The sequence below is a fragment of the Metarhizium robertsii genome (assembly GCF_000187425.2).
Source record: "Metarhizium robertsii ARSEF 23 chromosome Unknown MAA_Scf_1, whole genome shotgun sequence".
NCBI lineage: Eukaryota > Fungi > Ascomycota > Sordariomycetes > Hypocreales > Clavicipitaceae > Metarhizium > Metarhizium robertsii.
Window position 1 is genome coordinate 1,865,252 of NW_011942149.1, and position 20,514 is coordinate 1,885,765.

The 20,514-nt window shown below is 52.4% G+C and overlaps 4 protein-coding genes across 4 annotated transcripts; 2 read left to right on the plus strand and 2 right to left on the minus strand.

Moving 5' to 3' along the window:
* Positions 1–1,708: 1,708 nt before the first annotated feature.
* MAA_04828 (homoserine o-acetyltransferase) lies at positions 1,709–3,487 on the minus strand (the record flags this gene model as incomplete). The annotated part of the gene is made up of 3 exons (XM_007822924.1): positions 1,709–2,756; positions 2,864–3,206; positions 3,442–3,487. The coding sequence occupies 3 exons, from the start codon at positions 3,485–3,487 to the stop codon at positions 1,709–1,711; spliced, it is 1,437 nt and encodes a 478-aa protein (XP_007821115.1).
* A 1,008-nt stretch (positions 3,488–4,495) lies between these two features.
* On the plus strand, positions 4,496–11,852 carry MAA_04827 (tho2 protein; the record flags this gene model as incomplete). Its single annotated transcript, XM_007822923.2, has 4 exons — positions 4,496–8,089; positions 8,149–9,297; positions 9,352–9,437; positions 9,494–11,852. The coding sequence occupies 4 exons, from the start codon at positions 4,496–4,498 to the stop codon at positions 11,850–11,852; spliced, it is 7,188 nt and encodes a 2,395-aa protein (XP_007821114.2).
* A 4,517-nt stretch (positions 11,853–16,369) lies between these two features.
* On the plus strand, positions 16,370–18,240 carry MAA_04826 (uncharacterized protein; the record flags this gene model as incomplete). The annotated part of the gene is made up of 4 exons (XM_007822922.1): positions 16,370–16,409; positions 16,553–16,709; positions 16,767–17,193; positions 17,254–18,240. 4 exons carry the CDS (start codon positions 16,370–16,372, stop codon positions 18,238–18,240), a joined length of 1,611 nt encoding a protein of 536 aa, XP_007821113.1.
* Positions 18,241–18,442: 202 nt separating this feature from the next.
* MAA_04825 (Fungal transcriptional regulatory protein) lies at positions 18,443–20,496 on the minus strand (the record flags this gene model as incomplete). Its single annotated transcript, XM_007822921.2, has 5 exons — positions 18,443–19,113; positions 19,218–19,495; positions 19,562–19,795; positions 19,879–20,373; positions 20,444–20,496. 5 exons carry the CDS (start codon positions 20,494–20,496, stop codon positions 18,443–18,445), a joined length of 1,731 nt encoding a protein of 576 aa, XP_007821112.2.
* Between the last annotated feature and the right edge of the window lie 18 nt (positions 20,497–20,514).

Consider the following 20,514-nt stretch of genomic DNA (forward strand, 5'->3'; position numbering starts at 1 on the left):
TGAGTGGCTGTCGCCCCAAGACTCACGCCCTATGGTCAGCACTTGTCAGTCTTCTCCGTCGCCCGTGTGGCGTGTAATTGCCATATTGGACTTTCCGCCAACAAGTACGGAACATGCTTTCCTTTTTCCAGCTCGTAGTCCCTCGGTCAGGCTTTTGTGATGACTGATGACAGCCAAGCGGCTTCCCTGTCAGGGATGCATTCACCTTGACCCCTTTCATTATGCCTCACCATTTACGGACAAGAGCGAATAATGTTCAACGTTGGCCTTGCCGCCTCATTTACGGAGTACCATACGATGCTTGTTTCGGCTTTTCTCTGTGCAGGGGGTCGTTTACTAGTATCATTGACGCTGATGACAGGCATGAGTCGTGTTGTGGGTGGTTACCGGTTTGAGCCACGGCGATGATTATTAGCTTGCGGTAAAAAAAGGCTCTTTTTCTCCACAGAGGGCTTGATTCCTGACTGGATATGGAGCAAGGACCGGCTCGGAGGACGGTGACTGACCTGTCTTGGTGAAGGCAATTGACGATGCCATCCTGATGTATCCGACAAATCCATTACTCAGTACGGAGTACCCAAGACTTGGTTTCACGCCCTGTACTCCGTACTCTGATGTTCTAATGGCCAAGCTGAAATGTCCCTTCGTCACAGACTCTGATGAGTACGCGCTCGCTGCCCCACGTGTCCATTCTCAATGCTGGCAATGTTAACCGGTCGCTGTTATTATTTAGAAGGCAGGCGTGCATACGCCGGCGTCTCCAGCATCATTCCGTACTGCGTGATTGGGTGGGCTTTCCTTTCTTTAACACATCAAATATCTCTTAGCTAGACATCATTCAATGTATCAGCGTATAAACGTAAACTGCCTGGTGTCAAAGAGTTGACCGCCGTCAAATCGTACATGGTTTACCAGTAATTCTTCACCAAGTCACCATCCACAAACAACGCGGCTCAAGAGTGTTCAAAGTGCATAGGAAACCCGGAACTCTGAACACCACGGCACATAATCATGCCAAACATTCTGCATCATGAAATTTGTGCAACCCCAGCTCGGGAATCACGTACTGCTGCTGCCAAACGCCAAAGCCACCTGCTTGCCTGTGAATTCTACACGACTGAACAACACGTAAAGTCCGAATGGCTGGGGCAGTTTAAGTTACGTGTGAAATCGCTCCTTTGGGCCAGTTGCATACATACTGCAGTGGAGGGGGAGACGGAGTTGCAAGATGTGTGGATGCCGTCAGTTTGACGCTACATTGCTCCACAAGTTCCTCCAGCATACTCGCGTGGAGTGTATGTACTATGTACTCCGTGCTTCGTTGGATTATCTCAGAGACTTTTATCTGCTTTTGGAGTGGCACGTGTTGTGACTGGTCGTTGCTTGAGAAGACGTGTTTCCGTGATTCGCGCTATGGTGCGGGCGAAACGCATAAAGTGCTGGATTTAGCAAATGTCGGCAATACGGCAACGGAGGTATTTGACTCGTGCGGCCTCGGGTCTGGTGAATTTATTTATGCTACGTACGTAGGTATGTGGTGAAGGAGAAGAAAAAAAACCTTGTTGGAAGGTATCTGTATGTCTGTATGCACATCTCCAACTAAAATGTGCTCGTTGAGCCCCCTTTTCGTCATACAATGTACATGACGTTGATATGTTCTGCGCCTCACGTATCTAGACGAGTGTTTCTGTTTTTGCAAGTGTGTGGCCTACCATGCCGTAATATCTTCGACTTCCGCTTCGCCAAAGGTGCTGGACTTTGTCAGCTTGCCAACGCCGGTTTCCTCTGGCGCTTGGCCCTCTTTGTTCATGATGTCAGGCAGCACCTCTTTGAGGAAGCCCAAGATGTAGTTGTTGACCTGTTCGAACTGGAGAAGGAAGGCATCGTGGCCCTCGGGACTCTCAATCCGTTCTAGCCGGGCATTTTTGACGTGCTCGGCAATTTCTTCTTGCTCTGCAAATGTGAAGAGCCCATCGCTTTCTATGCCGAGAACCAAAGTGGGCTGCTCAATCATGGCCAAGGCATCGCCGATGGTCTCCGCGCGACCTCTTGACACGTCGTGCGTGTCTAGCTTGCGAGTCATTGCGATGTAGCAGTTGCTATCAAAACGCTTGACGAACTTGGTGCCTTGGTACCGCAGATATGACTGCGCCGAGAAATACTGAGACTGCGGGAGCGTCTCGCCTCCGGTCAAGCTGCTCTCGCTATTGACTCCCTCGTGTTTCCGAGGCCCGTGAAACTGCGGGTCTGGGGCATCTGCTGGAGGCGTTGTTGCTTTATTACTGCCGGGTGATCCACTACCCTGACGAGAGGTGCTCTTGCGCTTGATGTTGTGTCCGTCATTGTGAATATGAAAGTGTGCTTCCGAAGGCGTGCTAGGCCGCGGCCGCTCACGGATCGTTTGGACTTTGGATGGATCGGGAATGTTGCGGCCGAACCGAGATTCGAAGGAGTTTCGACTTCGATATGTCAATAGAGCGGCCATACGGGCGGCGCCCAGCCCGGTTGCTGGCGGGTCGTCGAATGGATAGTATCCATCATCGTATTTGGGGTCGGCATAGATACTTTGCCGTTGGGCTTCACCCCAACTGATGCCCCACGCACTGTGTCGGCTTGATGTGGCGATGGGGACAATACACCGAATATAGTCCTTGCCAAAGTACGCCCATTCCAGGACAAACATGCCACCCAAGGATCCCCCAATGACAGCAGCAACCTGGTTCACTCCCAATTCATCCAAAAGAAGTTTGTGGAGGCTAAAAACGAGTCAGCGTCCCTGATGCCTGGGTCTGTGGTCGAAGGACACCATTCCAACCTACAGGCAGGAAGAAGTCAATGTTTGGCAAGGATGATGGTTACTTACTTGACATCGTCACGGATGGTGGTTAGCGGGAATTCTGGCCCGTAATTTCCCCGTGATACATCGCCATGTTTTGCCGTGACCGGACTGGCTGTGCCATATGGACTGCCCAGACTGTTCATGCAAACGATGAAGAACCTTGAAGTATCAAACACTCGCCCTGGACCACCAAGTAAAGGACCCCACCAGTCGCTCACGTCGGCACTACCGGTCAGAGCGTGACATATAACCATGGCATTGTCTCCAGTGTCGTTGAGCTTGCCCCGTGTTGTGTAGGCGACGGGAACATTCTGGAGAGTGATGCCAGATTCCAAGGTGAACTCGGGAACGATTGCTATCTGCTGATCTGGAATCAAGCTAGCGAATGGGTTTTCGGGTTGTGACTGCGTTCTTTCTTCCAGGTATTCAGCAATTATTCTCGTCAAGCGTAGGAGGAGGTGGGGGCAGGGCAAATGGTAGCGCAGGAACATGAACATATATGCATCCGCCAACAACACATAGGGAACAGGGTTGCCAGATTGGAGACACAAGAGAAAGATGAAAATTAAAGTTAAAACGAAGAACCAAGAATAAAAACTGACCGTATTGTTTCCGTAAGCCGCCATTGGCAGCCCTTTCTTGCTGCATCGCCGTTTAGTGTCAATGAGAAACGTTTGGCAGACCTCCGACAACGGATCCCAAAGGTTCAACACCTCAGAGGTTGCTTATGCGCCGGGGCCGATTGCCGCATCCAACAGCGTAGAGAAAGATCCTCTTGAGAGTGACTTTGCCTTGAAGAATCAAGCCGCTTGATCAACGCAGCAGTAATTCAGGGAATGGAAATTGTTAGTCGAGAGTAACACGACTTGTCAGTGGAAGAAATGTGATTCTTGCTGAGTCAACCCGCTACTCCATTGGAGCAATTGCGCCATCCAACTACTTCTTGGGGAGCAACAGCCGCTGGTCCTTAAGTAAGTACTAGTACTAGTACTAGCTTGTCCGAGACCGCAGTAAGGCCAATCAAGTCGTAAAGCTTGCGACCACAATGCCATCTCCCTCTCGACGAGAGCACGTGGCATCTCACGTGAAGTCGCGATCCCTTTGTTGGCTCCTTTACCCACATGCACCAAAGCCCATTGCAACTCCGTGGTGGAGACCTGAGGTGTAAGGCTGTACTTTTGGCCACTGGAAGACTGCGACGTGTGCGGGAGCTCTGCATCTCCATCAGCATCGTGAATGCTCAGTCGTTTGACGCCAACCCCTTCAGCTCCTTTCTGGACGCGCACTCGGCTAAGAGACCAAGGCGTCTTGCCGAAGGGGCAAGCATTTGCTTCTGCGTCAATTGCTGCTTCACTCCTCACAGATTGCTGCAAAGTCTCTGTTCATTTTTTCTCTTCGGGGTGGCCGATTCGAGTATTTCTTTGTTCAAGCTCACTGCCCTTGTCTCCTTTATACGCTGTCAGGTATTGAATCGCATGGTCTTGCTCGAGCTACGGGGGTCACGTTGTCCAACGTTTGCTGCCAACACCCACGGGCCGTGACGTTTTTTCCCCACCGCTACACGCATCCCACCGTCACGTATCTTTTTATACCCATCCCCAGCGCAAATGATCTATCGAGTGCTTTACTGCCGACGAACCAGCTAGAGCATACCTCATGCCTCCGAAGCGAAAGAGGCCCGACCGGCCGAGCGGCGATGGAGGTCGGCCATCTCCTCACCGACCCGGGGACACAAATCTTGCCCAGCACGACGGCCCTCATGATGGTGCCTCCAGAGGACGAGGAACTCGCAGTGGCCATTTCGGACATGGCCAACGCGGGGGCGTTCATCGCCGAGACTCGTCTCAAGGCTACGGACGATCAGGAAGTAATCAACATTATAATCAACAACACAACACCCTGCAAAATCAACAAAGAAACCAAGGCCAGGCGCAACCTCCATCGCCTGCCAGACAGCCCATTTCTTCACCGTCTGCGCCCAGACAACCCCCTGCTGGTTCCGCCCAGTCACAATCTTCAAGGCAACCCAGTTCTCCCGTCATGACGAAGCCACACTCGGAACCAACACAACGACCAGTTTCTCCCGTAAAATCAAATTATCGGTACGAGAGCCTCACGGACGATATAGTACAAGCTTGGAATGAGCGAGGTCGTCAAGAGATAGTTCAGCATGGTGTGCAGGCCCGGGAAGACGTTGATGCCACTGAATTAGCAATGCTCTTCCAAGAATTCATCCAAGCCGTCGTTGAGAATAGGCTTGACGCCACTGATGCTGGGGCATGTCTCAAGGAGATCTTGGGGGAGGACAATGCGGATACCATCAAGGACGCGGATGCCTTTGCTCCTCACACTCTATTCCTCGACTCTCTTGATATCATTATGGATAGTGACTCCGAACTATATCGACCAACACTTCGGGACTTCCTGATGGCCACTGGCGTTTCGCCTGCTTTGATGCGTCGAGTCCTGAATGCCCCAATCCTTCAACAAATAGGATTGATTCGACAAAACTTTACTACACTAGGTGTTCGTCAAGCCACGAATTTTCTGTATCGGCAAGCAAACTACAACCTTCTTCGCGAAGACACTGAAGGCTACTCAAAGCTTATCACAGAGCTCTTTGCAACCAACAGTGTGACACCCACCCCTCCCGAATTAGCCCAGCAAACCTTTGAGAGAATAAAGGGTCTTATAGGTACTTTCGACTTGGACGTTGGGCGTGTGCTTGATGTTACACTTGATGTTGCCGCCGCTGTCCTGATCAAACAATACAAGTTCTTCGTCAAATTTCTGAGAGTGAGCTCATGGTGGCCGCGATCTCATTTCAGATACGATGCTACATATAACGGAGGGTTGCCACCATGGGCAAACCCAGGGTATTCACAATGGACTGCCACCATTGAGGACGAGGAGCTGATGGCTGAACAAAAATTATTGAGAGATGTAGCCTTCTGGGACCGCGCTAGAGAAATACACCTGGGTGCCTTTTTCGAATTGGGCGGTAGACGAGTCAACGATGTGGACCTGCAACAAGCTAAAATTACCAACGGCAGAGAAACGAAAGAAGAAGCTGATTTCGAACAACAATGGATGGAAGAAACGAAAACACTACCCCCTCCAGGAAACCGTGTCGCCGCACAGCTTCTTGGTTTCAAATTACTTTTTTACAACTCGGAATTACGCGACAAGACTGATGTCCTCCCCGCCAACCTGCTCTACCTGGCTGCCCTTCTGATCAAAGTTGGATTTCTGTCCCTTATCGACCTTTATCCCCATCTGTCCCCATCCGACGACGATATGGAAAAAGTTCGCAAAGAGGAAGCGGAGAAACTAGAAAGGGAGGAACGTGAAGCTCGAGGTGGAGGACAGATGAACGCACTATTGATGGCGGGCGTCCTCCCACAAGGCGATGATGACAACCCTAATGCATCGAATATACCAAAAAAGGAGGCTCCAAAGAAGGTTGATATGGAGGTGAAGCAGTCGGTGAAAGAAGAGAATGACACCAAGAACAGGCTCCCAGAACCACTGGAACAGAAAGTGTCACTGTTAACGCAACTACTGACAATTGGCGCTATACCTGAATCATTGTTCATCCTTGGTCGATTTCCTTGGATCCCGGAGGTCTTTCCTGATGTTCTTGAAAGAATACACCGCATCCTTCACGTCAGCCTTGAAAAGGTGTATAATGATACCCGGCCCATGGCAATGGCCTCAATTGACTGCCCCAACAAGCAGCTCCCAGATCTTGATCAGTCAGGGATGCCAAAAGGTAGTGTGAGACTCCACAGGCCGGCACCAAAGAAACAATGGCGGTGGCCATACCCAGAGAAATTCGATGTCAATGAGAACCAGAACTATCGGTTCTATTGGGACGAATGGGCAGACAACATTCCAGTTTGCCAGACAGTTGATGACATCTTTACACTTTGTAATACCTTTTTGAATCTGTCTGGTGTTAACATAGGCAAGGACGAGGCCCTGCTGGCTAAACTGGCTGTTATTGGTAGTAAAAGTATCGCAGACGACAAGTCCGAGTCTAACCTTGACCGATGGTATGATCTTCTGCGACGATTGATGCTGCCAGCCTTGAGCCACACGAAGGCCAACGCGTCTGTTGTCGACGCTATATGGTCCCTTCTCAAGCATTATCCCTTGACAACACGATATTCAGCGTATGCTGAGTGGTTTGAGGGGCAAATATCCAGGCTACCTGCCATGAAAACGGCCTTTGCGCGGGCTACTTCCGAAACTCGAGGCACGATGAAACGTGTTTCTTTGACGAATCTCGGGGAAATGGCTAAGCAACTCGCGAAAACTAGCTACTCATCTCCAGGCATTGTTTTCCGAGTCGCCTTTGAACAGCTGGAATCATACCCAAATCTCATCGAGGCGTTTGTCGAATGCGCCAAGTATTTTACAGATCTGTCATATGATGTGCTCATCTGGTCATTGTTGAACTCATTGGGCAAGTCACGAAGTCGAACCCAGGCTGAGCACGCTCTTACCACCAGTAAGTGGCTGCAGGCTTTATCGAGATTTTCCGGCAAAGTCTTCCGCCGCTATCCAGCCTTGAATCCGACCCCGGTTCTACAATACGTCAACGACCAGCTCTTTCGTGGCAATGCTACCGACCTAATTATCCTCAAGGAATTTGTCTCATCAATGGGTGGCATTGTCGATTCTGCGGACTTCAACGACTACCAAGTGCTATCAATGGCTGGGGGCGCATGGCTGAGAAGATATACCCTTATTCGGGCGCAGGATCGACGATTCGACAATGTCAAGAGCTCGAAGCGCCTCATACAGGCTCTTGTAGACTCCAAATTGGCAGCTAGCCTCTTGCTAAATCTAGCCCAGTATCGGCGGGCTGCAATTTTCCGTGTACCGGAAGATGAGGCACACATCAAGTACTTGTCTTCCGTTGTCGATGACTCTCACCAAATCCTGATTCAATATCTTGATCTTCTCTGGAGCAACCTCGACCCCAGTACTTTCGATGCCATTGTTCCGTCCATCTCTCAACTAATAACAACATATGGTCTTGATACTAGTTTGGCTTTCCTCATTGGCAGAACAAGCCTTGGTCATCGAATCTTCCCATGGAAAGAGGGCAAAGGCAAAAAGAAGGAGCCAGTTGCGAAACCCAGCACTGACAAGGAAGGTGATATTGATATGGCGGAGGCTAAGCCTCAGAGTGAGGAATCCAAGGAGCCGGGAACCCAAGGAGCTATAAGCAACGAGGAGCAGGTATGCATTGCTTTGCGCTGTTTTGAGGAAACCCGTGAATTACAGCTAACTGTAGGCAGAAGTCGGAAGATGTGTCGCTCACTCGCACAACTGTGAACGCATTGCAACCAATTATCGAGTCTGTTCGATCTACCGTTCGACCTGAGATTTGGCAAAAGATTACTCCCGAACTGTACGCCACGTTCTGGGCATTGCAGTTAGGAGACATCTGTTTCCCAGAAGAGACATATGTTCGTGAACGTCAGCGAATTATGAATGATTGGCAGATGCTCTCAAGCGACAGGTCGGATATGAGCCGCAAAGCGGTTGATAGAAGGAATGAGAAGCGAAAAGAGCTCATGGACCTGCAAGGCTATCTACTGGACGAACTTAGCGAGCATGGCCTCCGCAAAGCTAAGTGGAAGTATTACTTGACAAGGCAGTTCCAGTCGTCGTTCCCCGATGCAACTGCAAAGGCAGACATAATTTCCGACATCCTGCTTGAGCAATGCTTCCTTCCTCGTGTTCTCGTGTCACCAGCCGATGCGGAATACACATTCCGCTTCATCAAGGCTCTTCATGAGTGGAATGCCCCCGTCTTTAAACTCATGTCTCTTTACGATCGACTGTTCAACGCAAATCGGCTGAGATCGCTAATTTTTACATGCACTGTGCGAGAGGCCGAGTACTTGGGCCGGTTTTTGAAACTCATTTTGGAAGACCTATCACGCTGGCACAAGAATGACCCAATTCCTGGAGACAAGGACAACAAGGGAACAAAGGATATTCCGAAGCTCGGAGCATACGACAAAGAAGGAAAAGGGCCTTCTGAACAACCGCACTTTGGATTTTCTCTTACGGTGAATGATGAGGGCAAACCAGAAACCTTCGTCGAGCATGCACAATATAGAGATCTTTTGTTTAGGTGGCACAAGAACTTGAATATGGCACTCAAAAACTGCCTCGGGGGTTCCGAATGGATGCATATCCGGAACGGTATTACTGTGCTCAAAACTGTCTTGGACTTCTTCCCGGCCATAGACTTTATGGCAGCTCAGTTCACCACTCAGCTCCAGAACATCACAAAGCGGGAGGCCGCTGCCAAGACTTCACCCGATTGCGAAGAGGGCGAGCGTGTTGACCTGTCTGTTGCTGCGCAGGGTGCAATGTCCGAGCTGCAACGACGAAAGTCAAAATGGGTCATGGTCCAAGCTTTCCGCCAAAACGCTGTACGTTGGTTGTCATAACTGCATGCTTTTTGTATCAAACTAATTTGTGACTAGGTTACTGGATCTCGACTAGAAGGCAATAAATCATCTGTCCCCGCCTTGCGACCAACCGCTCCCGATTTCAAACCCCAGGGCGATAAGTATGTTCGAATTTTTGTTCTATCCTAAAGGACCAAACGCTAACCATAGACTCTAGAACATCTAGCACTAGGAATGCTGCTGCCGAAGAGGAAGATGGGGAAGTACAAGATAAAGAGGCTTCACGAGAAACTACCGGTAGTACGCTTCAAGAGCCTTTGCCTCCCAAGCCCACTGGGAGTGGTCGAGACTCGACAAAGCTCGGCGATACACCTGTGCAGTCAAGGTCCTCGACCCCGAAACCTGCGGCTGCCAAGAGTGAACCACGGGGTCATAAGCTGCCAGATCGTCCCTCTCACAATCTTCCCAGTCGCCCGGATGTACCCATCCCTGGGCACTTCACACCTGAGCGCTTCGGTCAGCCGCGTGGTCACGATCGCCGTGATGTTAGAGAATCTCGCGGCCATCGAGATGGACGCGATGTCCGAGATGGTAGGGATAGGGACACAAGAGACTCCCGCGACATCAAAGACCACAGGGAATCTCGACAGTCTGATTCGGAGCGCCCTGGACGCGGACGCGATTTTGGAGACCGCCGTGCAACTGACTACAAAGAAGATAATGGTCGTGCCGAGTTGCCACCACGACCAACACAGTCAGAGCGTGAGCGACCACATCGTGAGCAACGGGTTAGTACCAAAGCACATGATCGGCCCCTCGAAAGCTCTGGGGCAGAGCTTGCTATGCCCGTGGAACCGCGTGAGCCTGTCATGAATCCTGAAAGAGCAGCACTCTTTGCTCAGGATACACCAGAGCGACTACCGCGTGGTACTGACCCTGATCGCGCATTAAGGGGCCGTCGACAAGGAGGCAGTGCAGCTATGGACGGCATAAATCCCGAGCGAGCTGCTCTTATTACCGACAGAGACGACATGGCTCATAATGCTCCCGGCAGACTTAACCGAGACGACGGGCGTGAAAGACCTGCAAGGGGTCAGTCTCCACGGCGCAGCAGTCGTCATGGCAATGAGCAGGTCTCTGCTCCTGGGGCCTGGGAAGACCGTCAGGGTCGCAATGTTTCCCAAGATCAACGTCCCATTGGCCGTGAACCACGAGATCGGTCACCATTACCTGGCACTTTCAGAGGAGAGCGGCCGATCGATCGGGACGACGACAGACTTCACCCAGATACAATGCGTGATGGCTCCGGATTCCAAAGACCAGGGAACCGCCCGCAGGAGCTCGACAATCGCAAGCCATATCAGGACCAGAACTACGGACGACTTAACCCTGTCCCCCAACCTCCTAACTCTGAAATTCCGTCCGGTCCACGAGGCAGAGGTAGAAACGCAAGTCGAGGCGGACACGGGCAGCCGACGTTACCGGGTCGACCGGACAACCGATTCGGTCCTCCGGAAACACCACGCCCGCCGTCCCCCGAAAGAGCTGGTCCCCCGACTGGTCCATCTTCTGGTCGAAACCGACGCGGTTATGAACCCGGTGGTGGGCCGCAGACACCCGGTGGTACTCCTGCAGGACCCTTGGGGCGGGGTAGGAATTTCATCCAAGGTGGTGATAAGCCTTCACCAGCAAATGTAAACGCAACGACGACGTCTGGTGTGCATCCAGACCGCCTCGCTCAGCTTGGTGGCCCGCCTTCTGGACCTCAAGGTAACCAGCGCCACCAGGGCCAAGGGGTCAGTATTCCTGATCGACCACAGCCTAGCCCCAGGGGTGGCTCTGGACCTGACACCGACACGCCAACTGGTCCCTCTGCAGTTGACCGTCCAGGACGAGGCGGAGGCAGGAGACAACTTGCAGGAATTAACAATACTCTCCAACAGGCACAGGCAAAAATACCAGAACCACCTCGCACTACCGGACCCCGCAGCAACCAGCCGCGGCAAATGTTGGGCAATTCTGACATTCAAGTTCTTGCTGGTGGCTCATCAACATCAACACCCAATCAAGAGCGACATGACACAATGTGGGCATCTTCCAATGGGGTTGACAACCAAGCGCGACGCGATCACGATCGCTCCAGGAATGAGCGCGAAGGACGGTCCGATAGATCCAATCGCACGTCGCGCCGAAGCAGTCGTGAACGTGATCGAGATGGGAAGGATCCCAACGAAGGCAGAGAAAGACGATCCATGGGCGGCCCAGATGCCGGCGGCAACAGGGAGGAGCGCGAATCTCGTCGCCAACTGAGGGACTCAATGGGCCCACCTCCACCAGCTGGCGGACGGGACAGCCGACATCGGGGCGACGGTCAGCCTGCTGGAGGCAACTGGGGCGGCGAAGACCGAGGTGGTCATAGGGGTTCAAGCAGTGGTAGTCGGGGAACGGGGCCACGAGACGGCTCAAACCAGGCGAGTAACAGGAGAGATCACAGGGAAGACCGCGGACGCAAGAGACGAAGCGAGGAGGGTGTAGGCAATTTGACAAGCGACCGCGAGAAACGGCCCCGGCGATAAAGCGCAGGGAGTCTCAGAGGATGTCACAGGAAGTCAACGGTAGACAAGCGGTGTTGTTTCTCAAACCATGGTGGGCCGACAAGATCAGATCGCAAATGAATGAGCGGAAAACTATTTTGCAACATGTATTCAACGTGTACGCGAAGCAACGGGTGCCAAGAAAGCAAGGCAGGGGCGAAGGGAGGGGCGGCAAAGTCTTGAGCCAATATGCCATAATTTTGGGCGTTTATTTGGTCGACATCATCTCGCATTTTTGTTTCTTTTTATTTACGATTATTACAAAACAACTGCATTCAACTTCAACTGGCTCTATTTTATTGTCAACTTTTGCACAATACCCTGTGGAAGATGTCTCAGAAGACTATATATGCTGCCAACAGGGGCTCATTATCTCATGGTGTCCCAAGGCGTTGTTCTGGGTGTCGTCGATGGTATGCTGCATTGCACCTACCACTGTATAATTCGATGTGAAGTCATATATGTATTTCTAGTGTGTGTATGGGAAAATAGCGAGTTGGTTAAACGAAATGCTAGAAGGCTGGATGTAAGCGATGCATTGATAGGACTGTCGGATAGTTTGGGCCATTTAGAACAGCATTGGCATGGAGTTGGGGTGATTATTAATCTGGGGGGACTCATATGCTCTTCATGATGGAAATTGGCAATCATGTCCATTGCTACCAGGAATTTCCCGTATATAAGAATTTGTCCTGTACGGTCTGTAGATGATTGCACATGTGTTCCCGGACTATCACATTAGTTTGTAACTTGGATCTCCTCTATGGATTGATTGCAAAGGACGTTGCCCTTGAGTCATATTTGTATCCTCATAGCTTGGTTGTAGAAAAGTAGTCCGGCGAGCGTGAAAACTATATCACGCTTGTTACCACATGTCTTGGAGGGGGCAGTTGTATCGCCTTTTACAAGAAACGCCCTATGGATGCAAGAATTTGTGTACACTCATATATCACAATATACGTACATCTTAGATACAGATCTTCAGTTTGGTGAATCTGGTTCGAAATGTTCAAGTTCTAACTTAATGAAGCCCCTGATGACATGTACAGGTCAGCGTCTTAACTCGCCTGTAACCCTAAGCTAGCCAAGTAAGTTGTTCGACCCTCGAGTTCAACATTGGGGTGACCACTACAGTTTTACTCGTGATATCGCAGACTATCCTGAGGTCACTCATTCAAGTCTTATGCCTGAAGAATGTGAAGTTGTCGCTAGTTCGCCCATGGGGCAGAAAGTATTCTTAGAGGGATGTGGTATGCAGAGTGATGTTATCAATCACTAATAAATATACTACTATGACGCCATCTTATCTGATCCAAGGTATTGATCCCATCGGAGCATGATGTTGGCGGGTCTTAACTGAGTTGTTTCTAGAGGGGGGGGCCTCCAGGAAGATAGAATATGTGCAGAGTGTGGCTACATCGGAAAACAACAACCATTTCCTCTTCAGAACCCACGACAACGAGAAACCTCAGAAATTCAAGTTATAGCCTATCATCTTCAAAAATGGTGAGCATGATGAAAGCCTTGAAGCCAGGCCACCTTCGAGATACCTGCCAATTCACAGCCAAGTCCAGAAGAGAAACCCATCTCGTCCAGGTGGCCTGGCCGCTGAGCTGGAGCCAGGATCGAAAACCTGGAGAAGCTGACGATTCAGCATCTCTCGTGTGAGTCTCTCACGTTTCCCATTGAGCACCAAAGCTAAGTCTTCTTCTCTGACATCTTGTAGATGGCAATGAGTACTTCTTCGCCGCAGTCGACATTGCCAGCAGACTACACTTCGCTACTGATGGTTGTAAAGTCATTGTCTTTGGCGTCGGATATCCTCCGCGTTCGTGTGTGCACATTTTGTTGTGCCGCGAGCCTGATCTCGGAGCTCTATCTGAAGATGACTACTATAAGCCTTTGCTAAACAGCGAGTGTGACGCGGACCAGTTCCTGGAGTTCATTCGTGAAGATTTCATGGCATTCGTGGAAGATAAATTGCTCTCGCATCTGTTTCTAGCTGGACACCACACGCGGAGAGCTCTCTATGGTCATTCCCACGGCGGCCTCTTTTTGTTTTGTTCGTTGTACACAGATTGAACTCCCTTTGACACAATCATTGCCGTAAGTCCACGGTCTGGCAGGATGATTTCTCAATAGTGAAGTACCAGGAGAGGCTATTTCGGGAACGATCTCCGCCAGCAGGCAGTGGCCGCGCCTTCTTCTTGATTCTGGCGTGGGGATCAACCAAAGGGGTTTCCCTTCAAAGAAGAAGAGCCAATATTCGTCGCATAGGGAAACTGTGGTCCGGAAGAGGAGGACACGGAAGAGGAGGACACGGAAGACGGCATGTAAGGTCTGATTGATCGCCTTAAAGGTAGCACTGTAGCAGGCACATGAAAAGTATCCGGATTCCGGCCATGGAAGTCACTGGAGAGAACCATGACAGTGCAGCCGTTGACGGCCTCCAGCATGGTCTGTTGCAGTTTCTCTTGGGGCAAGGCTGGACAATGGGTAACCAAAAAAGCCTGTTGACAGGTCACATTAGTGAACAAAAAACAATGACATCTGGAGACCCCGAAGTGTGATCCCCCGTCTAAGGGTTCCTGGAGTTGGCATAGCCAGCTGACGGTGCACAAAGGAAAGAAAGAGAGAAATTTCTTCAGGTCGTGTCCCAAAACGAATCGCTCTGCCGGTTGAGAAGTTCACCTTTAAGTTGGATCGTGACGCCATCAGCAACTTACAGAGGAACGAGTCACGACCCCACTGTCGCTCGGTCCCGAGCCGCACGCAGAAGCAACCGTGTCACCGGGTTTCTCGGTCTCTTACAGAGCACACCCCCGATCTGTTCCCGCTAGGTAATTTGCTGTGCGTATTTCTCTCCAGCTTTCGGATGCGTATTCCGACGATCCAAACACAAAAAGCGTGGCTCAGTGAGCCTGAGCTGGCCAGTCTGGTCAAAGCCCCTACTTCCGTGCGACATGAGCATCTGCATCATCCCGGGCACCGCCACGTACAGCTAACACTACCGTGTTGAATGACCAACAAACAGCATTGTGTGCTTGGTGTGTTGCAACACAAACTTCGGACAAAAAGGGTCGCGGAACAACCGTACGTATTCGATAAATCTGCGATGCCCCCTGGGAGAGGCAGTCAGAGGCCCCGTGATGTAGCCCCGTTGAAATCACTATTCTTTGTCGTGCTAAAGATGATGCCTTGCTGAAACACGCTAGAAAGGGGTCAAGTAGGCGATTGCTGGAAGAGAGTCGAGTGTCCACAAAGTGGCGTGGCAGTTGGCAGGGTCCCAGCGGAGGAGGCTATGCTGGCCGTACGGAGTAGTAGATCGTTGCAAGTGAGACCTGAGACGTTGAAGTTTCCCACCAGATCCATTCCGTTGGTAGCACATCCCGCCATCCATTTTCACTCCACATCGAATTGAACCAGGCGACATGGGTCGCATTCTAGCCTAAGCACATGCAAGTCGGGTCCGTCTTGTAATTAATGTCGTGGCTTTTCAGGGGTGGCGAGGCAGAATTTGTTCCGCAAGCAACGGTGTTGGGCGCCAGAGAAGCACGCGCTGAACGTCATTTCAAACTCCCAACGAAGAAAGAGAATTTGGTCGTCGGTGGTGCTGCATGGAAATAAAGAAGATATAAAGAGGCCAAGCGGAGCGCCTTTGAACAAAAAGGCAACAACCAGCAGGAACGACCAGCCGCCGACCCTTCCAATCTGACAGGGACGCAGACAAGAAGGGAATAGGCCAGGAACAGGTGACGTCCTCGCACCGACCACCCCCAGGCCACCAATGGCACTTGCCTCTCCCCACCAGCATTCCGTCACTCTGTCGCGCCTTCCCGCCCTTCCAAGCGCCTTGGTCCGTTTTATCCCCCTGGGATTGCGGCAAACATCACCTTCTTTCATTCACCATTCACTGTGTGCATGACGTACTGCATTCATAACTCCTCGACCGAGAGTTTGCTCGCCTTGCGATTGTTTTCCTTTGTAGCCTGACTTTGCCCTTTCACATCGTTTTTAATGTGTATTTGACCCGATCCTAAACTGTATAGCGTGCGACCAAGACATTTCTGCGCCATTCCCGCAGGGTACATTCATATCCAGTCATTCGAAGCAAGCGAGCCCAGTCGAGAGTTCAAACACGGGAGCATCGAATAGAGCCGGCTACAACCAGCATAAAAACATACTTACTACATACTTAGGCGGACCCATCCGCCTCTACGAGCCATTTCGAGGATCCTTCGGTCGTCAGCAGCTCCGCTCGTTCCTTTGCGACAACCCCAGGAAAGATCCCCGACCTCGTGGGCGCAAGATATCCTTGGGCAGCCTTCAATGCCGAGAACATACAACCATATCACAACATTTAGATCTGAAGGTTGACTCGCCTTTTCATATCAGCTTACATCTCTACAATCGGCCGAGGTTGGATACTCGTTGCCCCTGGAGGGCCAAGACCAAGACGGTGCCAAGACAACGCACAGCCGTGAGCTGCAGCCACAACCATGAATCTGACTTGCAACACTACGCTGGAGGATATGAAAAGTATGTTTTTCTCTCTCTTGGGTTTGCGATATAGCTGTCGTTCATTTCTGAGGCGGCCATGCTCCCTGATGCCATGACTTTTGAGGCGACGTCTTGTCCATGCATGTAGCTACGGCATCCAATACTAACGCTACTCGACACAGTATCGCCTGGCTCGGAGCGCCTCATTGCCGGGCGCCTCAACTTCCATGACCTCGCTCGAGTCATCTCCGCATCGAGTACCCTCATTGCCACAGCGCTCAGTTTGTACCTTATTTGGATGCACGCTCTACACTACACCCAGCCTCGTGAGCAGCGATAGTAAGTGATTGAAGAGCCATTTTCTGCCGACTTCCACTTTAACCATGAGCCTTTTAGCATCATTCGTATTCTTTTCATGGTTCCCGTGTACTCCATCTCGTCATATTTGCAACTTGAGTGGTACTGGCATGCCATCTACTTTCAGGTCATCGCGGATTGTTACGAAGCTTTTGCTATTGCGTCCTTCTTCGCGCTGCTGTGTCACTACGTGGCACCGGATATACGCAGTCAAAAATCCTTCTTTCGCGAGTTGTACCCAATCAAGCCATGGGTTATGCCAGTCAATTGGTTTGCCAAATGCTGTGGCGGCGAGCGAGGTATTTGGAGGTTACCGAAGAGTGGTTTGACGTGGTTCAATATCATCTGGATTGGTGTATATCACTACTGCTTTATTCGTGTCGCCATGACCATATCTGCAGTTGTGTCCCAGTACTTCAAAAGATACTGCGAAAGTTCCAACAGCCCAGTATTTGGTCACATTTGGGTATGTAACATGGCTTGATTTATTCTTGCTATGGAGAGCTAATATCTTCATTTTTTACAGATCATTGTGATTAACGCAATAGCTGTTACAATCGCAATGTACTGCCTTATCCAATTCTACGTCCAACTCAAAGAGCCGTTAGCCGAGCACAAGCTTTTTGTCAAAATTGTTGCCATCAAATTGGTCGTTTTCTTGTCTTTCTGGCAGGCATCAGCCATCTCGGTTGGCACATCGACTCTCAGGATTGTTCATCCTAATGAGGTTATCGCATATCCAGATCTAAAAGTCGGCATCCCGGCTTTACTCCTTTGCGTCGAGATGGCCATGTTTGCGATACTCCACCTTTGGGCCTTTCCGTATGCGCCGTATACTGTCGGCGCACCCCGAACATATTATCCCAACCCCAACGCAGACGAGGCCTCTCCCGCCGTCGAAAACGAGCGCCAGGCGCCCTCGGGTGGTTCCATGGGACTCATGGCGTTGTATGATGCACTGAATCTATGGGATTTCATCAAAGCATTCGGCCGAGGCATGAGATGGCTCTGCTGTGGAGTCAAGCGCCGCAAGGAAGATATCAGTTACCGCCGGAATCGGGGCGACGGCCTTGACATGGATAACCTCCCTGACAATAAAGAAGGCGGTGGCTCCCACGAGCCTGGGCGATCCGGAGCCGGCGATCCAGGTCAGCACGACGAATATGGCTCAGTCACGCAAGCATACGGGCACCCCTCTCAGCAGGCAAACCCATATTACTCTTCTAGAGTTGAAGAAAGGGCTGGCTTGATGGATAACGCTCAGCCCAATCCGGAGGCTCGTGACCATTCCACAGCACCTCCGCAACTGCAACGAGATGCGTCGCCGTACGAGGCATTTGGGGCGAATCAGTCTCGCGAATTCCAACACCACGACACTCGGCAGCAGACTGGTGTAATGCAAGGGCGTTACAATCCGTATGACGGCACTGGCAGTGGGCTAGCCGCACCGACACGGGCACAGGCAGCCGTATCGCATAGTTTATGGGGTCCAGGACAGCAGCCTCAGCCATAAACTAAGGGGTAAAGGCTACACTGTGATGCGGCATTTGCAACTGTTTGGGCTTGGTTAGATTAGGCCAGAGGCAAGATTTTTCAGGATTACAGGCATGGTCATAAGCATTTTTTTGTCATGATACCACGAGGCGTAATGGATACAATCGTTGGAGAGATATTATTGCTATTCAAATATAGATATATTCCGAAACTAGTTTGACTCAACCATCGGTCCATGTGTTTCCCGAGAATGTCTGCACGGCCATGTCAGACATAGATATCAAATCTGGCCAAAAGTCAAAGTCGAGCGTGACATCATGGGGCCACGGCTCAGCATGTGCCGCCGGCATCAAAGTGCCCTCTTGGGCCCGCGCCCCGGCGGCCGGCTGCTGCTCCGCCTGCCCCGTCTTCGCCACGTACCACTGCCGGATCCACCCCAGCTTGCTCGTATACTGGTCCGGCCTGGTGTTTTCGGCGCCGCCGCCGTCCCCCGCGAGCCTCCTCCTGCGGGCATTCTCCGCCGCCCACTCGTCCGCGCGGGCAAAGTTGTCCTGGAGCCCCTCGAGGGCGGTTGCGAAGTCGAGCCTGGCCCGGGCCGCGTCGGGCCGCCAGTCGGGCGCGGCGTCGAGCAGCAGCAGCCGGCAGGTGGTTGCGACGGTGAAGGCGAGGGCGGCGGAGGCCGTCAGCGGCAGGCGGCACAGGTGGTCGGGGGCGATGGAGAGCAGCGCGGCGAGGGAGTCGCGCGACGAGTCGAGACACTTGGCTAGCGAGTCGGCGCGGAGGAAGGGCTCGCCGGGGAGGGCGTCGGGGTCGGTCGGGGCCGGGGCCGCCGTGGCCAGGGCCGGCTCGTAGAGGCGCGTTGTGAGCACGCGGTGGCAGGTGGTGAAGAGTCCTGCAGGGAAAGGGGAGGGGGCGTGAGCGGCGCGCTGGGGCTTTTTTGGTCTCCTTGAGATGCGGATTTCGGGGGAAAGGGGGGGAGGGGAGGGTGTTTCTTACTGTCTTGTTGGACGGTCTCGGGCTGCGCGCCGGCAAAGGCGTCGAGCTGGCGCCGGGCGTGGGCGACGGCCATGTCGAGGGGGGCGGTGTATGTGCGCGCCGTGCCGCCCGGCGTGGGGAGGATGCTGTACGCTCCGTCGGCGATGTGTTGGATTCGAACGAGCGCGGTGAGGAGGGCGTCTGATGGGTGCTCGCGGGCGCTGGTGAGCGCGTCGCAGCATTGGGAGAGGTAGGGCGTCCAGGGGAATCGGGGGCCGCGCTTGAACAGTGCCGAGATTCTGGCGAGGCGGGGTGTGTGAGCTTTGGTTCTCCTTTCAAGCATGCTTCAGCTTTGTTTTGCCTACAGTGAAGACAGGTGGTAGAGGCCCAAGACGGCTCTCTGGTCGTCGAGGGTGTGCGGGATGCCGAGTCTGCTTGGGCCCCCCTGATGGAGAGCCGTCCAGGCCTCGCCGAGCTGGGAGCGTATCGTGGCGGCGCTGGATTCGGGCGACTTGTCGAGCCGGAGGTCCGTGGCCAGCGCCAGGGCGAGGTGTAGGAGGTTTGTTGCTTCGGCGTTGATGTAGAAGTGGAAGTCGCCCCTATTTCAGCTGTTGGCCCTCCCCCCCGATGTCACAACTCCGGGGGCTGTACATGTATGCTTGAGGCGGCGGGGGGTACTGACCACGCGAGATGCACGAGAATGGCCTGCAGTAGCTGCAGGGTCTTTTCCTGCCGGACAATGACATGGTCTGCCACGTACTGCCGGAACCACGTCTTGACGCGCTGCTGGACGGCGAAGGACTGCGGCGCCACGGCGGTCATGATGGCCCAGAATAGGCCTGGGCTGCGGTCGTGTAGGCCGTGGGCGACGGCGGCGGAGGGGACCATGACGAAGGGAAAGTTGGGCGCGTATTCGGAGGCGTATATGGAGAGGAAGCGTGATGCTTCGCGGTCGGTTACCTGGAAGTCGGGGATGAGGCGGAAGAGAGTCTGGTTGCCGGACCCCGTTGAACGGGGCGGCTCGGTTTGAAGGACTTGGGGGATTGCAGGGCTGGTTTTGTGCGCGAGCTGGCTTTCGGGGGTCATTGGTGATGGACCTGGCTGCTGCTGTCCATGTTGGTTCTCGGCGAGCAAGGACATGATGCCGTCTATCTTTTGCTCGAGCAGGGCGACTCGACTGTGTTTGTGTTTTTTAGGCTCGTTAGTGTACCACACTTTGTATACCGAATGACTGGACTTGGGCGTACCTCGATTTGCCTCGTTTCCGCCGCTGTGACGGCGCGGGAACGTCGCACGTCATCTTCAGCCGCGCGCATCT